We start from the raw sequence: 17,221 nt of genomic DNA, 5'->3' as shown, positions 1-17,221 counted from the left end.
AGCCTTGGGATGTCTATAGGGGGTAGTAATCACTGCCTGTATTCCCTGCTCAAGCTCAATGGGGTGCTCAAACCCCTGGTTCGGTGGCTGTCCTAGCAGAATCTCCCCAAACACTATGGCATACTAGTCAAGGATGGACTGTATCTCTGGGTGCACCGTCTGCCCTGTAGTCCCTGCCTCTGATGCACACAGCTCCACTGCCCACTCTACGTCTCCCTTCCGGAAGACTGCCTCCATCCGATGAGCCGAAACAGTCTAAGGCGGATATGTGTGTTGTCCCCGTATCTTCTCATGCCTCCCTGTCTTCTCATCATCCCACTCCATCTCTAGGGCCTTCCAATCTGTCGTGACCTTCCCTAGAGTGATAAGCCACTGAACACCCAGTATCATGTTGGTGTCCGGAATATTGACCACGAAAAAGTGGTCAGTCAGTGTGTAGGTGCCCATTGTCACTGATAACTCTGGGACATAACGAGCACACACCATGGTTTGATCTCCTGGGACCAAAACTAAAAATCCATCGAAGCTCTTTGTCTGTATACCTCTCCGCTCAACCATCTGTGCATTGATGAAGTTGTGGGTTGCCCCACTATCAACCAAAATTGATACTCGCTGGCCACGTACTGTCCCCCGTACGCGCAGTGCCAAATACTTGCGAACTCCTCAGAATGCTACAAGGGCCCCTCCGGTAGGTGCGAAAGCTGCACCACCTACTGCTGGTGGTGGAGGTGACAAAGGACCCTGCGTGACATGACTATCTCCTGCCTCTACATCATCCTCCTCATCCTCTTCCCCGCTGCTCTCGGAGAAGACCTCAATAAAATGTGCTTTGCTAGTAGCACATCTATGTCCCGGTGCCCACGGCTCCTGACAGGTAAAGCACAACCTCTTCTTCTTCAGCTCCCTCCTGGCATCATCATTAATCTGTGCTCATCCAGGATTCCCCTTTGGAGGCGAAATCCTCACATCCTTCCCCTTAGGCTGGAAGGCCTGTCTCTGGGGGTAAGGTGTCCGGGTCCTGGGTAAGGCATCCTGTAAGTCCTGGGTCCTGCTAATAGCATCCTGAAGTGTGGCTAGTCTAGTGGATCTGACTAGACCCCGAAGCGGCTCTGCTAACCCCTCAACAAACATGTAGATCCTCGGTGCCGTGGACAGATCTGGCACCATCACTGAAACCCTCAAGAAGTCCGCAATGTAGGTCTCTGGGCTCTTGGTCTGTTTGAGTCTCGTCAGCTCAACAAAGTGTTGTTTCGGATCCCTCTAGTCAAACCTCTCCATCAATTTCCTAGTGAACTCGACAGATGTCGTCACTATGGAGTGTCCGAGTGTAACCAACCCATGGAACCACCAGTCCTGGGCCTCACCATCCAAATGTAATGTCACCACCTTGATGGCCTTTGTCTCCGACATCTAGTTAAGCTGGAAATAGATGTCCAGCTTCTCCACCCAAGACTTTGCCAAACTGTTTGATGAGCCATCAAACGTAGGCAAGTGGAATCTACTAGCTGTGCGGTGGGTGTCTCCATCATGATAATGTCGGTACCCTCTGTGATGGTCGCGGGGTCTACTATCCCGCTGGAGCTGAACAAAGTCTCTGAATGAGAAAGCATCCCTGAACTCCTGCCCATAAGCCTGTACTCTGCAAAATGATTGCCCATATGACCGGGCTCTACCTCCTACGGGGCTCCAGCCCCCGTGTCTGCTCCTAGGAAAGTGGGCATGGTAGAGCGGGTAGGGGCATGTGAGGCCATCTGTTGAGTAGTATCACGCTAAGTGGCACCCTGCTCTGGAAAATTGTGGGATGTACCCAATCCCTCACCAACCTGGAAAACCCGTGGGTTCTCACGATATCTAGCCTCCACTACCATGAATCTCTGCCCCATCACCTCGATTTGCCTCGACAGATCCTGCACTGATTTGAGGAGCATGTCTGCAAATCTCTTCCCGTCCTCATCTACCATCGGATCCTCCTGCTCTGCGTCCACCACAGGGTCCTCCTGTTCTGTGTCCACCACCCGAACACAGTCTCCCTCTCTGTAGGTGTTCTCCAACCTACGCTTAGTATCTCTGTATTTCCTACCTCTGTAACAGATGTAGGGCTTCTCCCTCGGTGTCATAGACTACTAGCTCCACAGGCTAAGCCAGATCTATGCTCTGATACCACTGTAATATCCCTTTTCAGGGATATCCCTCAAACACAAGCAAACTCCAACCAGAGATGGACTCTCAAGAGATAAAAATAACAGTAGTGCAACATACAATAATGTATACATGGAATATAAGAAAATACTCAAGAAATGCGAAGAGAAATGCTAAGCCATTTTATTATACTAAGTAATGGAAAGAGTACAGGAGGTGATCAGAAAGATATCACCTCGACTTGCACAAGGAAAGTGAAGAAATACACTCAGAATGGTAATGAAATGGTTTCTCCCTGAACTGCGTCCAAGCTGCCGGAGAACTGTTGTGTTGTTGATACTGCTGGAATCAAGTGAGGATTTGGGGTTGTTCCCTGCCAAAATCCTCCAAAATGCAAGGGTTGATCCCCTGCTCAATCTCCCAGCTCGAAACCTCCACAAACCCAATCCGGAACTCCTACCCAGAGAGACTGCGTCCTCCTCTCTCAAGATTGTGCAGTCATCAAAATGCTCAACTCCTCCCCAACTCCAAAAATCGATCCTCCTGCAAAAGACTGATGAAACTACCTTGCCCGAGCAGGCACTCGAAGTACCCCGGGGCTAAGGGTGAGATCTCCAAACGAAGACACTCGATGCACTAAACAGTGCTGCAAACAGGCTAAACAACTAGCGTGCTCTAAGTCAAAGTGACTAGCTCAAATGCAACATATTGAATGCCAAAATGAGGAGGCTCCTCTCTCCTTTATAGCGTTAGCCTCTCTCAAAACCCTAAGGCCCACCTCCTCCAACGTAGCCTCTCTCTTGCCACGTGCTCCTCTCCATCTGCGCAGTCCCTCCAAGTGTCTACGTGGACCCCTTCTCTATATGGTCCTTTGGCCCCCTTGGCTCCCCTTTTAAGTCACAACGTTGTGCTACTAGGGAGAGACTTTATTCAAAAAGTGAGTTATATCCCTCTTTCCTCCCCTTTTTATTTATTAATAACTATAGAAGGCAAAATTGAGCAAAATCGAATATTCCAATTAGCCATGGCTAATTAGGAATATTAAACTCCTATCCCATTTGAGCTGCTAGGGATATAACAGATCTGATAGAGGTGTATCGAGCAACTAGGGCGAAGGTCCCTTCATAGTATATTCTTTCTTTCTGAGCATACCCCTTTGCCACGGACCTTGCCTTGTACTTCTCTATGCTATCGTCTGCAGCTTACTTGATCTTGTAGATCCATCGTGATCCTACAACTAATCTATCTTCTGGTCTAGGTACTACTTCCCAAACATCTTTCGTCATGATGGAATTGTATTCTTCCACCATGGCATCCACCCATACTTGGTGTTGAACAGCTTCTTGAAAGCTAGAGGGTTCTTCAACCTGAGCTACCAATGCTTGGTATCTATCTGGTTGTTTACGCTGCCTCTTCTCGGGTTTAGGAGCTCCAACAAACTCCTCTAGGTCCCTATTCGATGCTAGTTCTACCATTGTTGGTGGGAGACTCAACCAACTCGTCCTCCTGATCCCGTCGTTCTGTCTATTGAGAATCATCTGCATTTCCTCCTTCTGAGGAGATACTGGTACTGGTCACTGTGCTCAATCCAAGTGTATGGTCTCCTGCATATCCTTCTTGTTGCCCTTGCTGCTCTTGGACTAACGGAACATCTCCTGATTGATCTTCTGCAGGCATTTCATGAGATTTCCTGAAAGCTCTATCTTCCATGAACTTTGCATCCCGTCTTACTACAATCTTCCTGCTGTTAGGAATGTAGATTCTATATGCCTTTGAGGTCTCGATATATCCTACGAGATACCCCTTTTTTGCAGTCTGATCCATTTTACTACGCTTCTCGTTTGGAATGTGACAATAAGCCACACTTCTGAATATCCTGAGATGAATGACTTCTGGCTTCTTCCCTATGAAAACTCCTTCGGGTGTTCTCTTGCCCAATGCTCTATGAGGAGTTCTATTCTGGATCCCGATCATACATGGCTTTGCCTACTCCAACAATAGTTTTGTTCTTCCGTTTTGCCACTCCATTCTGCTCCGGATTATATGGAGTTGTCTACTCCTTTTTGATGCCCTCCTTTGTGCAGAAATCTGTGAAGTCTTTGTCTGTATATTCTCCACCATTATCTGAACGCAATACCTTTATCTTTTTCCCTGTCATATTTTCAACAAGAGCCTTAAACTCTTGGAAACGATCAAAGACCTCATCCTTGGTCTTTAAGAAATAGATCCAGGTTTTTCTGGAGTGATCATTGATAAAAGTGACAAAGTATTTGCCACCACTAAGAGACCTTGTGAACATAGGACCACAGATATTTGAGTGTATTAATCCTAATACACACTCTGCTTTATTGTTACTTCTGGAAAAAGTTGCTTTAGTGTACTTTCCTAGCACACATCCTTTGCACAAGTCATTATGTTCACTTTTAAGGACTAGTACCACTGTAACAGTCTCTCTGAGCATCCTCAGTGCTCCATGGTGTAAGTGCCCCATTCACCTGTGCCATAATTCATTTCGCTCCTTCTCACCATTGCAGATGTTGCCTATCAGTGCCATTGGCGATTCAAGTTGCAACCTATACAACTTGTTGCTTCGAACCCCAATTTTCTTTTTCTTCTTCCAGCTTGGATGCTTGACGTATACTTTCTTTCCCATGAAGTATACATCATATCCCTTATCTTGTAACTGGGACACTGAAATTAAGTTCATTCCTAATCCTGGCACACGCAGAACATTGGTGGCTCGGATGTTGGTCCCTACTTCTGTCTGAAAATTTATGGTGCCTCTCCCTATTGGAGTACATTTTGTTTTGTTTCCCATTGTTATTTGGAAGTCCATTTGTTCTTCTTGATAGCTTGAGAAATGTTCTCGTACTCCAGTCATATGAGCTGAAGCCCCGCTATCAATGTACCAAACATCCGTTGACGCTGAATTTGCTAGGCATGTGAATTCTTCATCTAATCTGGTAAATAAATCTGAGACACTTTGAGTATCCATACTGTGCCAATTTTTTACGCTAACCTGTCCCAGCAACTGCCATAGGAAAAACTGCGTCCCACCTGAGATAACCCTCCTTGTTGAATCTTCTATTGTGTTGTACCTTCTACCACTGGTAAATTTCGATTGGAAAGACTTACCTCTCTATAGACTCACTCGGAGAGAGTTTTCCCACAAAATCCAATCTCCTTAGCTTGAACTGTGTAATCCTCTAGGAGATTTGAATTTCTGCCCCTGCAGGAATTTCGAATTCCCTTCTCCTTTGGATTCTCTCTTCTGCTTCCCTGTAGCTCTGATACTACAGCCTTCACAATTAAAACATTGTAGAAAGTACATGTAAGGAAATACACTAGCAAAAATACAATCAAAATGACAATTATTTTTGGACAATTGTTCCCGGAACCCATTGTGGGAAAATCAGTGCAGCAGATGAGGGTTTTATTATTCTTCAACAAATTCTCTTGTACAAAATTACAATCAGCAAAATAGGAATGAGAAATGTTACAGACACTTCTGGACCAATGTTGCACGAAGCGCCCCCCCCCCCCCCATCGGATCGAAGCTCCGAAGCGCGCCCCGTACGGAAGCGCCTAGGAAGCGCCGTACGAAGCGCGCTTCGTGAAATTTTTAGCGCTTCCTGGAATTTCCGAAGCGCACTTCATACGGCGCTTCAGGCCGCCGAAGCGTGGCGCTTCGGAGCAGGAAGCGTGCGCTTCACACACGCTTCCGTACGCTTCGGCGGAAAGGGGCGCGCCCAAGGGAGAAAAACACATTTTTTTTTTAAGTTATGTTCACTCAACCTTAAGGGGGTGGGTTAGGGTGAGGTTACAGTGAGGTTAAGGTGAGGAATGAAAAGAATAAAGCCCCCATTCATTCCTCATTTTCTCACTTTGAGTTTATGAGAGTTGGAGAAGAGAAGAGAGGAGAGGAGAAGAGAAGAGAGGAAAGGAGAGGAGAAGAGAGGAGAGCTTGGAGGAGTGAAGAAGGAGGAGCTAGGAGAAGGAGGAGGAGCTTGGAGCAAGAGCTTGGAGGACTTCATCTACAAGAGCTAAAGAGGTGAGTTCAAACCCCAAACTCCCTTGTTTTTTTGAATTTTTTTTTGTATTTTTCTCCTCCCTCTCCTACTCTTTCCCATTGTTTCTACTTGCTCCTTTATTTACAGGTTGCCGTTGTCCACCACCTATATCCATATTCCAAGATGGCGTTCTTTTGGCTTCTATGTATCATTCCACTCTTGGTTTTAATGATGGCAAGGGTGAGGAATAGAAGGGAAGAAACAGAAGAGGACATTGGTGATGGTCCTAATAGTAGTGACCCAATGTATGATGAGGAGGAAGGGTTTGAAGAGGAAGGGGATGAACTTGAAGGGGACACTGAAACACAAGATGGGAAAGCTACATCAACACCCTTGTGGAACTATGTGACCAAACTTGATGGGGGAAAGGGTGGTGGATCTTACAAATTTGTGTGCCCTCATGGTTGTCATGGAGGAAAACCATATTGTGGTTCATATACCCGTCTGAGGAGGAATCTTTGTGGGGTGCTGGACAGTGATGAAAAAAAGGGTTCTGTGGGGGTACAAATTTGCCCAAACATTTCAACTGAAGAAAGAAGAAAATACATCCAAATAGAGATGGCTGCACAACAAAAAAACAAGAAACAAAAAACTCATTCTGAATCAAGTGCAACCTCTAAATTTGGTAGTTGCTCATCTCCTCATGGTACTTCTGCAAGCTCTGGAGGTAGAAGAACAATAGGGGATTTCCTTAATGTTGCTGGGAGGGATGATGTGGATGGAAAGATAGTCTGTTTTCTTTGTGCTTGCGGTGTACCATTCAATGTGCTTCGCTCTCCCTATTGGCATGAAATGGTAAAGGCCATCAATGAAGCCCCAAAAGGATACAAGGCCCCCAACTATGAGAAAGCTAGAACAGTGTTATTAGAAAGAGAAAAAGCTAAGGTTCAAAGAGCTTTGACACGTTTTACAAATGAGTGGGTAGATTCTGGGGTATCCATTGTATCAGATGGGTGGACAAATATTAGAAACCAACATTTGATAAATGTTCTTGGTGTTTCTTCTAGTGGTGCAGTATTTATTGCATGTCATGACTCCTCCTCCATCACTGCATCTGCACAAAACATTGCAGATCTCCTATTGAAATCAATCAAAGATGTTGGTCCGAATAATGTGGTTCAAGTGATCACAGATAATGCAGCAAATTGTAAGGCAGCAGGAAAAATTATTGAGCGTACTCATCCACACATCTTTTGGTCTGGGTGCCTGGTTCACACATTGAACCTTTTGATGCATGATATTGTGAAACACAAAGAATGTGGGTGGATTGCTGAGGTTTACAGGAGAGGGAAGCAGCTCATTAAATTCATCACAGGGCATACAAGGGTAAACTACTTCTATGGCACTTACTCCAAGTTGCAATTGCTTAAAATTGCAAAGACAAGATTTGCTAGTTATTACCTCACCTTTAGGCGGCTAGTGAAGGTGAGACAAGCTTTAACTAATCTGGTGTGTGCTGAAACATGGGATGAAATTAACACTGACAAAGATGGTGCTAATGCAGTCAAGGACACTGTTCTTGACAGTTACTTTTGGGGACAGATTAAATATGTTTTGCAATTCACCAAACCAATTTATTACATGATCAAGTTTGCAGATTCAAATCGACTAGTAATTGGGGAGGTGTATGAGCAAATGGATAGCATGTTGGGGCAAATTAAAGACATTGTTGAGCCTAGAGATATCAACTTGTACAATTATATTCGTGTAGAGGTGCAAAACCGATGGGAAATGCTAAATGTTCCATTGCATGCATTAGCATATGTTTTGACACCTAAATACTATCATCCATCATGGCTTTCAACACCAGCACCTGGGGGGGGAAGCAGGAGAAAACCACACCAAGATCAAGAGGTTCACCAAAAATATATGGCTGCATTGAGTAAATTAATCCCTGATGAGGAGGAGGCTGCATTGGTACGGAGACAGGTGAGCAACTATACGCTCAACACTGGTCCATTTGGGAGCATGCATGCAATTAAAGATCGAGAGACTTTTTCTGCTCTTGAGTGGTGGAACATGCATGGAGGGGGTACTCCACTTCTACAGAGTTTGGCATTGCGGGTGCTATCACAGGTGGTAAAGACTTCTTCTGCAGAGAGGTGTTGGAGCTCTTATTCTTTCATCCACAGTGTTAAAAAGAACAGGTTGAATTTAGACCGGGCAGAGAGCTTGGTTTATGTTCATTACAACTTGCGATTGTTGTCCCATTACTGTGAAGATGCAAAGTCTAATAAAGACTTGTTGATTTGGGACAAGAATCCAGAGGAGCCCAATTTGGAGGATGGAGTGTTGCGACTAGAGCAATTAGAGGATGCTCTTATCCAGGTATGTCCATTGTGGTATGAATTTTCCAATTTTCCCTTATAAAGCATTTCTCTAATTCATGTTTTTAATTTTTTGGTTAACTAGTGTTTTTTTTTTGCATGAATTTTTTGAGCGATTCTAGGATGATGATGACCGTGTTGATATGCCACCACCCCCACCCCCATCTGGTCCCTTGGTTCCTAGGTTCCATGGTTCAACACCAACAGCAGGGGGTTCTTCTTCATCAGTGTCAGTGCCACGACTTCCACAGGCACCATCTTCTTCATTGCCACCACGTGGAGGCCCGCCACCACGTTCTATTCGTGGTGGAAGGAGGAGAGATTAGTAGATATATTCACAATCTACTACTTTTTGTCATAGATTACTCATTAAACTTGTAGACTTGTGAATTTGAATTTTGAACCTTTTTGGCTTGGCGGTGACCAAGTGACATATTTTGTAAACATTATTATTTGAACTTTGGACATGACAAATGTTGACAGTTGCTCACTTGCTAGATAAATCATAATATGCTCTATGTTTTATGTTTTATAATATGCTTAAATGTTTTATGTTTTATAATATGCTTAAAAATTTGATGTATGTTTGTAATAGCTAGAATATAGATGATTGTTGTACATACTAGTAACTACAATGGAATCATGGATGCCATATCTATCTTGATTTATGCAAAAATATGCATGTTTTCATGTCTTCTACAATTAATTTGGTATTTGGGATGTTTGTTTTGAGTATAAATGCAAAAAAATATAAAAAATATATATATATATATAGCAGACGCTTCCGCGGACGCTTCGCTTCCTAGATTTTTGGAAAATGACGCTTCGGCGTCCCCGCTTCCAAAAAACGCTTCCGCTTCGCTCCCACTTCGTGCAACATTGTTCTGGACCAATTTCTACCCCAGACGAAGTACTTCTTCCTCTTAATTCTTCTGATCCTCTCTGCGTCAAACTTCTCTCCCAGGCTCAGCGTCAAGCTGCCTACGCAGGCTCTGCATCGAACTGCCTCTGCGCTGCCTCTTTCTATGTCAACATGCTCCTGCTTTGCGTCTTGCTGCCTTCCACTCTCTAAATGTGTTGATACCATATCTCTCTCTCTCACCTACAACTCTCTCTCTGAATTGATTTTCTCTTGCCAAACTTCGACCAATGAGAAAATCAATCTTACTCAGGTAACTGAGTCTCTACCTCTAGTGTGTTTTCCAAATGACCATCAAGCCCCTACTTATATCTTCCTATTGGACAACCAACTGCCTAGATTAATTACTAATCAAAGGCTCAGATCGTTTTGAATTGATCTCCGTCTTTATCTAGAAAATTCACCCACAATTAGATTAATACCCATTAATATTTTAATTTTCCTAAATTTAGACTTAGGAACCCCATTAAAAATATTAATTATTTTAATATAATCGTCTCTAGGTGGAATTTCCCAAAACGGTTTCTGGGTTCTTTGGAATGCATGTGCCCAAGCCTCCCTACAAAATTTGAGGCCTAGAGCACATCCGATGCTATCCCAAATCAACACTATAGATGAGCGATATCCTTGAGGAGCCCACTTCTTAGATCAATTCCTTGCTACGGGAGCCTAGATCAGGAGTAGCAAGATGGACTAGTGTTAGATGGTGCTGAGGAGTTTCAGAGAGATAGTTGCAGTGGCTAGGAGTGCCAGAGACTGAACAACGCAGAGCCGGATTGGCAGCAATGCAGATGGCACACAGTAGAAGTCAGCAGCAGCGCAGTAGATTTAGAGGGTCAGTGCAGAGACTAGCAGCAGTCAGGCTCCAACATTCACATGATATCATACTGAACATGGTTAGTTCAGTAATTTTGGATGTTTTTCAGTTGTTATAAGCAACAGTTTGCAGTGCAGTAGCAGTTGGCAGTGACAGTGCTAGCAGCAGCACAGATGCAACACCTGAGAGGGAGCTATAGTACAGATGCAGTGTTGACAATGGCAATGTCAGCAACAGTACAGTTGCAGCAGCAGCGTAGTAGTTGGTAGACAGCATGCCAGATATCAGCAACGTAGAGGACGATGCTTTAGAGTCAGAGCAGTATGCAGCAACAGTGTATTGCTAGAGCACATTCCTCACTAAGAGGGATTGTTGATTTGGCATAGCATCAGATGTGCTCTAGGCCTCAAATTTTGCAAAGAGGCTTGGGCACATGTATTCCAAAGAACCCAAAAAGCGTTTTGGGAAGTTCCACCCAAAGATGATTTTATTAAAATAATTAATATTTTTTAATGGGACCCTAAGTTTAAATTTAGGAAATTAAAAATATTAATGGGTATTAATCTAATTGTCGATGTACCTTTTAGAAGAAGACGCAGATCAAACCAAAATGATCTAAGCCTTTGATTAGGATTTAATCTAGGTCATTGGTTGTCCAACAGAAAGATATAAGAAGGGAATTGAGGGTCATTTGGAAAACACATCGAGAGATCAAGAGATTGAATTTTTGAAGTGAGAAATTCTCAGGAGGAAGTTCTGATCGAGAATATTTCTTGTTGTTGAGGGGCAGGGATAGCATCCGGAGAGAGATATTTTCTCAGTCGTTGAATCATCAGCAAAGAGAGACAGAGAGTGATCCGGTAGCCCAGACGCAAAGGCTGGGGCAGGGCCACGAAAGGCCACGCAGAGGCAACGCAGAGGGTGAGAGAGATTTCGAGATTTTGTTGGGCAGAGTCAGTTTTTGAATCCGAGAGTCAGGGTGTGAGACTGGGAGGATAAGAGCAAAGACTCAAGGTAGCAAATCGATCAGCAGACTGGGTGACGCAGTGCCTAGAGAGGTTGACGCAGGGACTGCGCAGAGCCAGCATTGGGCCTACCAGAGGCACTTCATCCAGTATCCGGATGAGCTGGGATTTTCTCAGTGATTGTGTGAGGTAATCTCACAAATATTTATGTCAGTATTTCTCTCTCTGTAACTTAATTACCCGAGAGGTATTCAAAGATGTATTCAAAATTCAGTACTGCTTAATAATAATAAACCCTCAGAACTGCTGCACCGGTTTTCCCGCATTAGGTTTTTCTGGGGACATTTGTCCAAAAATAACGGTGTCTATTGTTTTGTATTCTCTTTCTTGCTCAGTCTCTTGTTTCCGCATAATATTTAATTGAGTGAAGGTTGTAGTGTATATACTACGATATTTGTCATAGGAAATTGCAAGTAATCTGTTTAAAGGAATTTAACAAATAGGAGTAATATCATCAATTGCTACAGTATGGGTTCCAGTTGAGGAATTTTCACAGGAAGAACCTACCGGATGAGGACGCCACTAGGGAGGGGGAGCAGATACTTCAGCATCTTTCATTACAGTTGCTTGAGGACAAGCAACACTTTGGCGAGGAGGACTGTGATATTCCCACTTAGCAACATTGCTAAGGGAAATATCAAATTTTGCCCACTTTTGAATAAATTTGCATTAGCACTTAGGAAGTGTGGGTTTAGAGGCCCCACATGTATTTTTTATCAAAGTGAGCCCAAACATTATAGGATGGAGGAAAATCGAGCCACTAGTGGTACGTGGGGGCCACCCATAGAGAAATGTGGCCCACAAGGAAAACATGCACTCATTGGAGCAAAGTTGGTGGGGGAAATTCAAGCTAGGCCCACATGAGCATTTTGGAGGCTCTTTGACAAAAGGAGCAAGAAGCACACATTTTGGTCATTCATGAATATTTGAGAATTGTCTTAGACTAGCACGTTTGAGATTAAGCCAAGTCTACAAGTGTTGTTTATCACACGAGTCTTTGCGAACGGAAATCTCAGCCCTTGCTTCGGTGGAATTTGAGTGCCACCCCAAGGAGGGAGTCTCATCCATTCCAGTTTGTACTAGCAATAGGGAGTGCGAGTGTGTGGAGAGGTTCAATAGCAGCAGTGCAGGGATTGCGCAGTTCTTGGAAGAGGCACACTTGGAGGTTGAAGAGAGATGTGAGTTTGGGGCTGAAACTTGAGGAGACCGGAGAAGTGTTTTGTTGGTGATTGTATCTATTTTGGGGGCTTTTTGCAGCAGGATTGACAGGTGGGATGAATTACCCAATAGTAGAGCCATTGAGGGAAAATAGGGTCGAAATTCCAAGGTCAACCAACAGCAAATTCCTTCGTGGGTTCTTTTGCGTATTTGGTGGAGAGCCCAGGGTGAATTTCCCAAAATTTTCTGAGCATTGGAGGAGGCCCTAGCAGCCATTCTACACAGCCAACAACTCACTTTCTAGGCATTTCAGCACAGAGCCAAGGAAGACCAGCCAGCACGCTTGGGGGAGATTTCATATTCATCACTGTAGTACCCTGACTGTGCAATTTTAACCAGACAATGTAAAGCCCTAATTGTGCAATTTTAACTAGATAGTAATTGGAATTTAAAAATGTAAATTGCAAAAGAATACCTGGAATCAGTTGAAGGTGTTTTGGACTGTGGTTGTTCCCGCTGCTGTAGTTACCAAACCACCTTTACCTCCCAGCCTATCTAGGGTGTACTTGTACGGTCCCCAGATCCAAAAAACAAATCTTCTGGCTCCCGTGCCCAAAATTCCAAGAACAATCAAGACCAATATCTGTGACTCTGTTAGAAATTCTCGTATCTCTGTAAAACTCCCCAAACTCTCCTGTTTCCCAAACAAACTCCAAACCTCCTTGCCCTTTGTGCTCCCTTATGTCTCTATATCTACTCCTTGGCGGTCAAGACTTTCTCTCCTAGCGGATTCGCCGCTCTTTTACACAGTGACACCTTCAATCCTCTTGTAGCGTGTAATCATATTCACTTAAGGAAATGGGTATATTGACATGTGTGCTAGGTTTATCTTTAAAATTTAGAATTCATTTTTATATCAATACCTTTGGTCCAGACTCCATAGTATGTACTATAATTTGATTTAATTTATCATTTGACAATTTATTAATTTAGTTTATTATTTCTTTTATATATTCTGGGATATATAAATATATAACCATATTTATAATTGACTTTAAATTTTACATTTATTTTTATAAGCATATTTACTTTATACTTTAAATTTATATTATTGAAATTACTTAGGGTATTGCTTATTAATTATGACGCACTAAGAAATATGTGTGGTGATGGGTAAGGGTGTAACTTCTATTTGAAGGAGTGTCGTGATATTGAACATTTATAGTTAATTTAGAATATATACTAGTGCAGTGCATGCGATACATGCATATGTAGCTATCATATGCATGCTAATATTCCCATGCTCCCTATATTAGAGGTGAGTCATTACAATCACTTGGGCTTAGCTAGCTTGCCTTGGGCAAGCCCAAGTGCATAGTTTCCAAGCACCTCTTGTACTTCATGATTTATCAATAAAATGGCTCAGCAGCGCAGTTTTTGGCTATAAATTGGTGTTCTGATGTTTGAGTAATTTTTTGTGTGTTTATGTCTATGCATGCTTTGATTATTTACTGTAAAATTTCCTTAGGGATATTACACCTCTTTTAATACAAAAGTTAACTGTTAAAAAAATTACTTAAGTTTCTGTTCCCTCACATGTTTCCTTTTTGGGGGAAATGGATACGGCTCAAATGTCTTAAAATTTAAAAGATATATCTGGTATGGATCTTGTATGGATTCATTTGGTATCTAGTATGGATACTAATCCTAACCATATCCTGGCATTATTCACACCACATACAGGTCCAGAGAGATCCAGAAGCCTGGGGTAGATTTGTTATCACGGACAAACAAATCTTTGCAAAAACCAGGCCTACCCATAGAAGTGATTTTCATTGATTTTGTTCAGTGAAACAAAGCAGGGAAGGGGTCCTCTTCTACCTTTGTCAAAAGCTGCATTTTTCAGAGTATACATGCTGTTCTTGTTGTTGAATATGACTTTTGGCGAAATTTTGTCTTCATGACATTTTTACAAATGAGATTGGCAGTCTTTCAAAGTAGAAGGCTTGAATTTCAATTTCAGTAAAAGAAATTACTAATGCCTGTATATCTTAAAATCTGAAATATAAGTGTGAACCACTGACGAATGTGCATAATTACTAAACCTTTCTCCTATTAGTGGATTACACATTTTCCTATATGTTACACAATACCTTTCTTGTGCATTTTAGACAACTTAGCCTAAGGCTATGTAATTGATGTTATCCAAGTTGATTGATTCCACCATCCAGTTAAATTATAAGTGAAGATTGAGATATCTACTCAGAATCCACCTATATTTATGCAACACTTTTCAGATCTCTTCATTTCAAATTTATGACTCTAAAAGAAATCTTAAAAATTGCCAGCTTATCCCGACAGATCTAAATTTGAATGATTACTCAAATGGTCACCCTATATATAATAATCTATAACAACAATGAAACTATTACTTTCTTTCATAGCAAGCCTTTTATTTTGAGGAATATAACTGAGCAGTTAGAGACACTACCAGGTTCAAGTGATGAACATGTGTAAGAACCTTCAATTCAGCCAAAAATTCTTTTGTGGCTTGCATATCCATTTTCTTTATGGCTGCCTTCTGCAAGACACAACAGGGAAAGTTAACCATTTTGAGAATCAACACTTTTAAGAGTGAGCATTCTTTACATTTTCAATATCACCAAACTTTACTTAGAGTATGATGTAAGAGCAGACAAAAATGTTAATAGAAAACAAAGAGTTTAAACTCCTGAAAAGATGAACTGGAAATGTTCATCAATTCTTCAGTAATTATTTTCATAAATACATTAGGAATGGTAGCTAAGCTAAATGTGTCACCAAAAGGTTGCCACATTAATCTGGCAGTTGTCTGTAATCTATGGTGACACTACATTTTTAACAATGCTCCATATACATCATATTCTACAAGGCATGCAATTTATGGAGAACAATATCAAAATTTATTACTAGATTATGGGTAGGAAAATCGGGCTAGGAAAACAAGTTCTGTGGAAAGTTCTAGTGTCTCTAGAGTGAAAACCAGGCCCTAATGCAGCAACTGAGCAATATGAATCTGAAAACAATAGAAGAGAGAAGTCAATGATGGAAATGGCAAGCATACAAACGCCTAAAAGAGGGCTAAGGGTGCATGCATGCCCAAGTGATTTGCACCTGCAATACAAGAATTAGCGGAAGACTTTTCCAAGTTTAGTCAAGGTAAGATAGTTTTACTAATGTCCACACATGACCAAAAGGATAGGTCAATGGTAGTATATGGTATATGGAGGTGTTATGTTTATTTTGGAAAGTTCATTCTTTGATTATGCATCCTATACTAGGTTATATCCTCCACAGAGAATCTGACTTGAGGCATAGATGTAATGTCCCCATCCGCTTAGGAGATGAAAGGGGATGATTCCACTAGCCTAATTAAGTTCCCGTAGGCTAGGAAAAGAAAATTAATTAAGGCAACACAATTTGCCTAGGAGAAAACCTTATTAAAAGCTAAACGGGAAAAAGGGGACATGGGTTCTAGGCTAACAAAAAGTCACTTTTAAATTATAAAGTAAAAAAGCTCACTAAAGTGACTTTATTAAAATAAAAAGGTAAAAGGGTGGCAAAAGAGTCAAGTGAGATATAAAAAGGGGAAAATGAGGAGTCTCTCCTCATTCTTGCATTCACTCACTTGAAAAATAGAATTTTGGAGAGCTCTTGAGAAAGAGACAAGGATTTTTGGAAAACTTCATTTTGGTGTTGAAATTATACACCTTAGATAATATTGGAGCGGGATCACTTACATTCCAACATTGTGCTTCATTGTGGCAAAGATGAAGACATTTGCAGAAAGGCATCAGTTTTAAAGGTGTTATCAGTGGATTTTATAATCTCACTTTGGATATTCTATATATTCTTCATATAGGTTGAGTTCATAATACATATCCTTCAAGGGGCAGAGTTTCTAAGCTACATCTGGAGGGCCGACTTACTAGTATTTACTGGAGCAGGGGGTTGGGTTCTGTCTTTCTCTTGCTAACCGAGTTTATGGTTCAACTTAATCTCTTCTTGGGCCGAGTTACCTCTATTGTGGCAGGCCAAACATGTGTCTTTTATGAGGGCCGAGTTCTAGTAATTCCTGAGTTGCATTTGTTGTGGAGAAGCCTGAAATCTTACCTTGCTAGAGTTGCGTATGCAGTCTTTCTAGAGGCCAAATATACAACTCTGAGGACTAACTTATCACTGCCATTTATGAAGGGGATAACCAATATTAAGGCATATTTCTGAGTTTGTCTGGGGCTAAGTGTCTTCTTGGAAGGGACCAAGTTATTTACTGTGCAGAGGATGAAATTTTCACTGTGTGGAGGCTGAGTTTGTCATTTTATGGAGACCAAGTTCCCTTGTTTTAAGCTGAGTTAATAACTCTGTGTAAGGAGGTAATTCCAGAGCTATATATATGAGATTTTAAGCCTGCATCTATACTTTTATCACTCCTAAAGAAGGTCATTTATTGTTGGTACATTCCCGAGTTATTTCCCAGTGGAAAAGTAGGAATATATTGTTGTTGTAATTTAAATGTTGTTGTTTTGAATTCCTTCCTTAGCATCTTTGTGTTGATTTTTATAGTGCACTTAAAAAAAGCACGAAATTTCTGCCACATAATTACTTCCAATGATACAATCACTTCTTTAGAACCTTTCAGATCATAAAGCAATTACACTTCAGAAAATTTCAACGATAAATGCAGTCGAGCAGTAGAGATCACAATAAAATAAATATGCACAAGAGAC

The 17,221-nt window shown here is 41.9% G+C and overlaps 2 protein-coding genes across 2 annotated transcripts in view; one reads left to right on the top strand and one right to left on the bottom strand.

The window, feature by feature from the left end:
- LOC149222571 (chitin elicitor receptor kinase 1-like) overlaps nt 1-17,221 on the bottom strand; it is a 361,400-nt gene that overhangs the window by 89,586 nt on the left and 254,593 nt on the right. Inside the window, exon 6 of the mRNA XM_089385512.1 lies at nt 14,947-15,036. Coding sequence (XP_089241638.1) covers nt 14,947-15,036 — 90 coding nt within the window. The remainder of the gene's footprint in view (nt 1-14,946; nt 15,037-17,221) is intronic.
- LOC149222572 (uncharacterized) lies at nt 7,791-8,900 on the top strand. Its single transcript, XM_089383675.1, has 2 exons — nt 7,791-8,537; nt 8,659-8,900. The coding sequence occupies exons 1-2, from the start codon at nt 7,791-7,793 to the stop codon at nt 8,860-8,862; spliced, it is 951 nt and encodes a 316-aa protein (XP_089239801.1). The 3' UTR covers nt 8,863-8,900.

This window comes from Pinus tabuliformis, chromosome Q (genome assembly GCF_031772625.1).
Source record: "Pinus tabuliformis cultivar Carrire ecotype Pingquan chromosome Q, CPIR1, whole genome shotgun sequence".
NCBI classification, from domain to species: domain Eukaryota; kingdom Viridiplantae; phylum Streptophyta; class Pinopsida; order Pinales; family Pinaceae; genus Pinus; species Pinus tabuliformis.
This window is presented reverse-complemented; position numbering and strand designations above follow the sequence as displayed.

Bases quoted from the DNA above. Each gene is read 5' to 3' on its own strand.
- LOC149222572 (XM_089383675.1), top strand. From the start codon at position 7,791: ATGATCAAGTTTGCAGATTCAAATCGACTAGTAATTGGGGAGGTGTAT. The intron at 8,538-8,658 runs GTATGTCCATTG...GAGCGATTCTAG, and splicing joins TAGAGGATGCTCTTATCCAG to GATGATGATGACCGTGTTGA.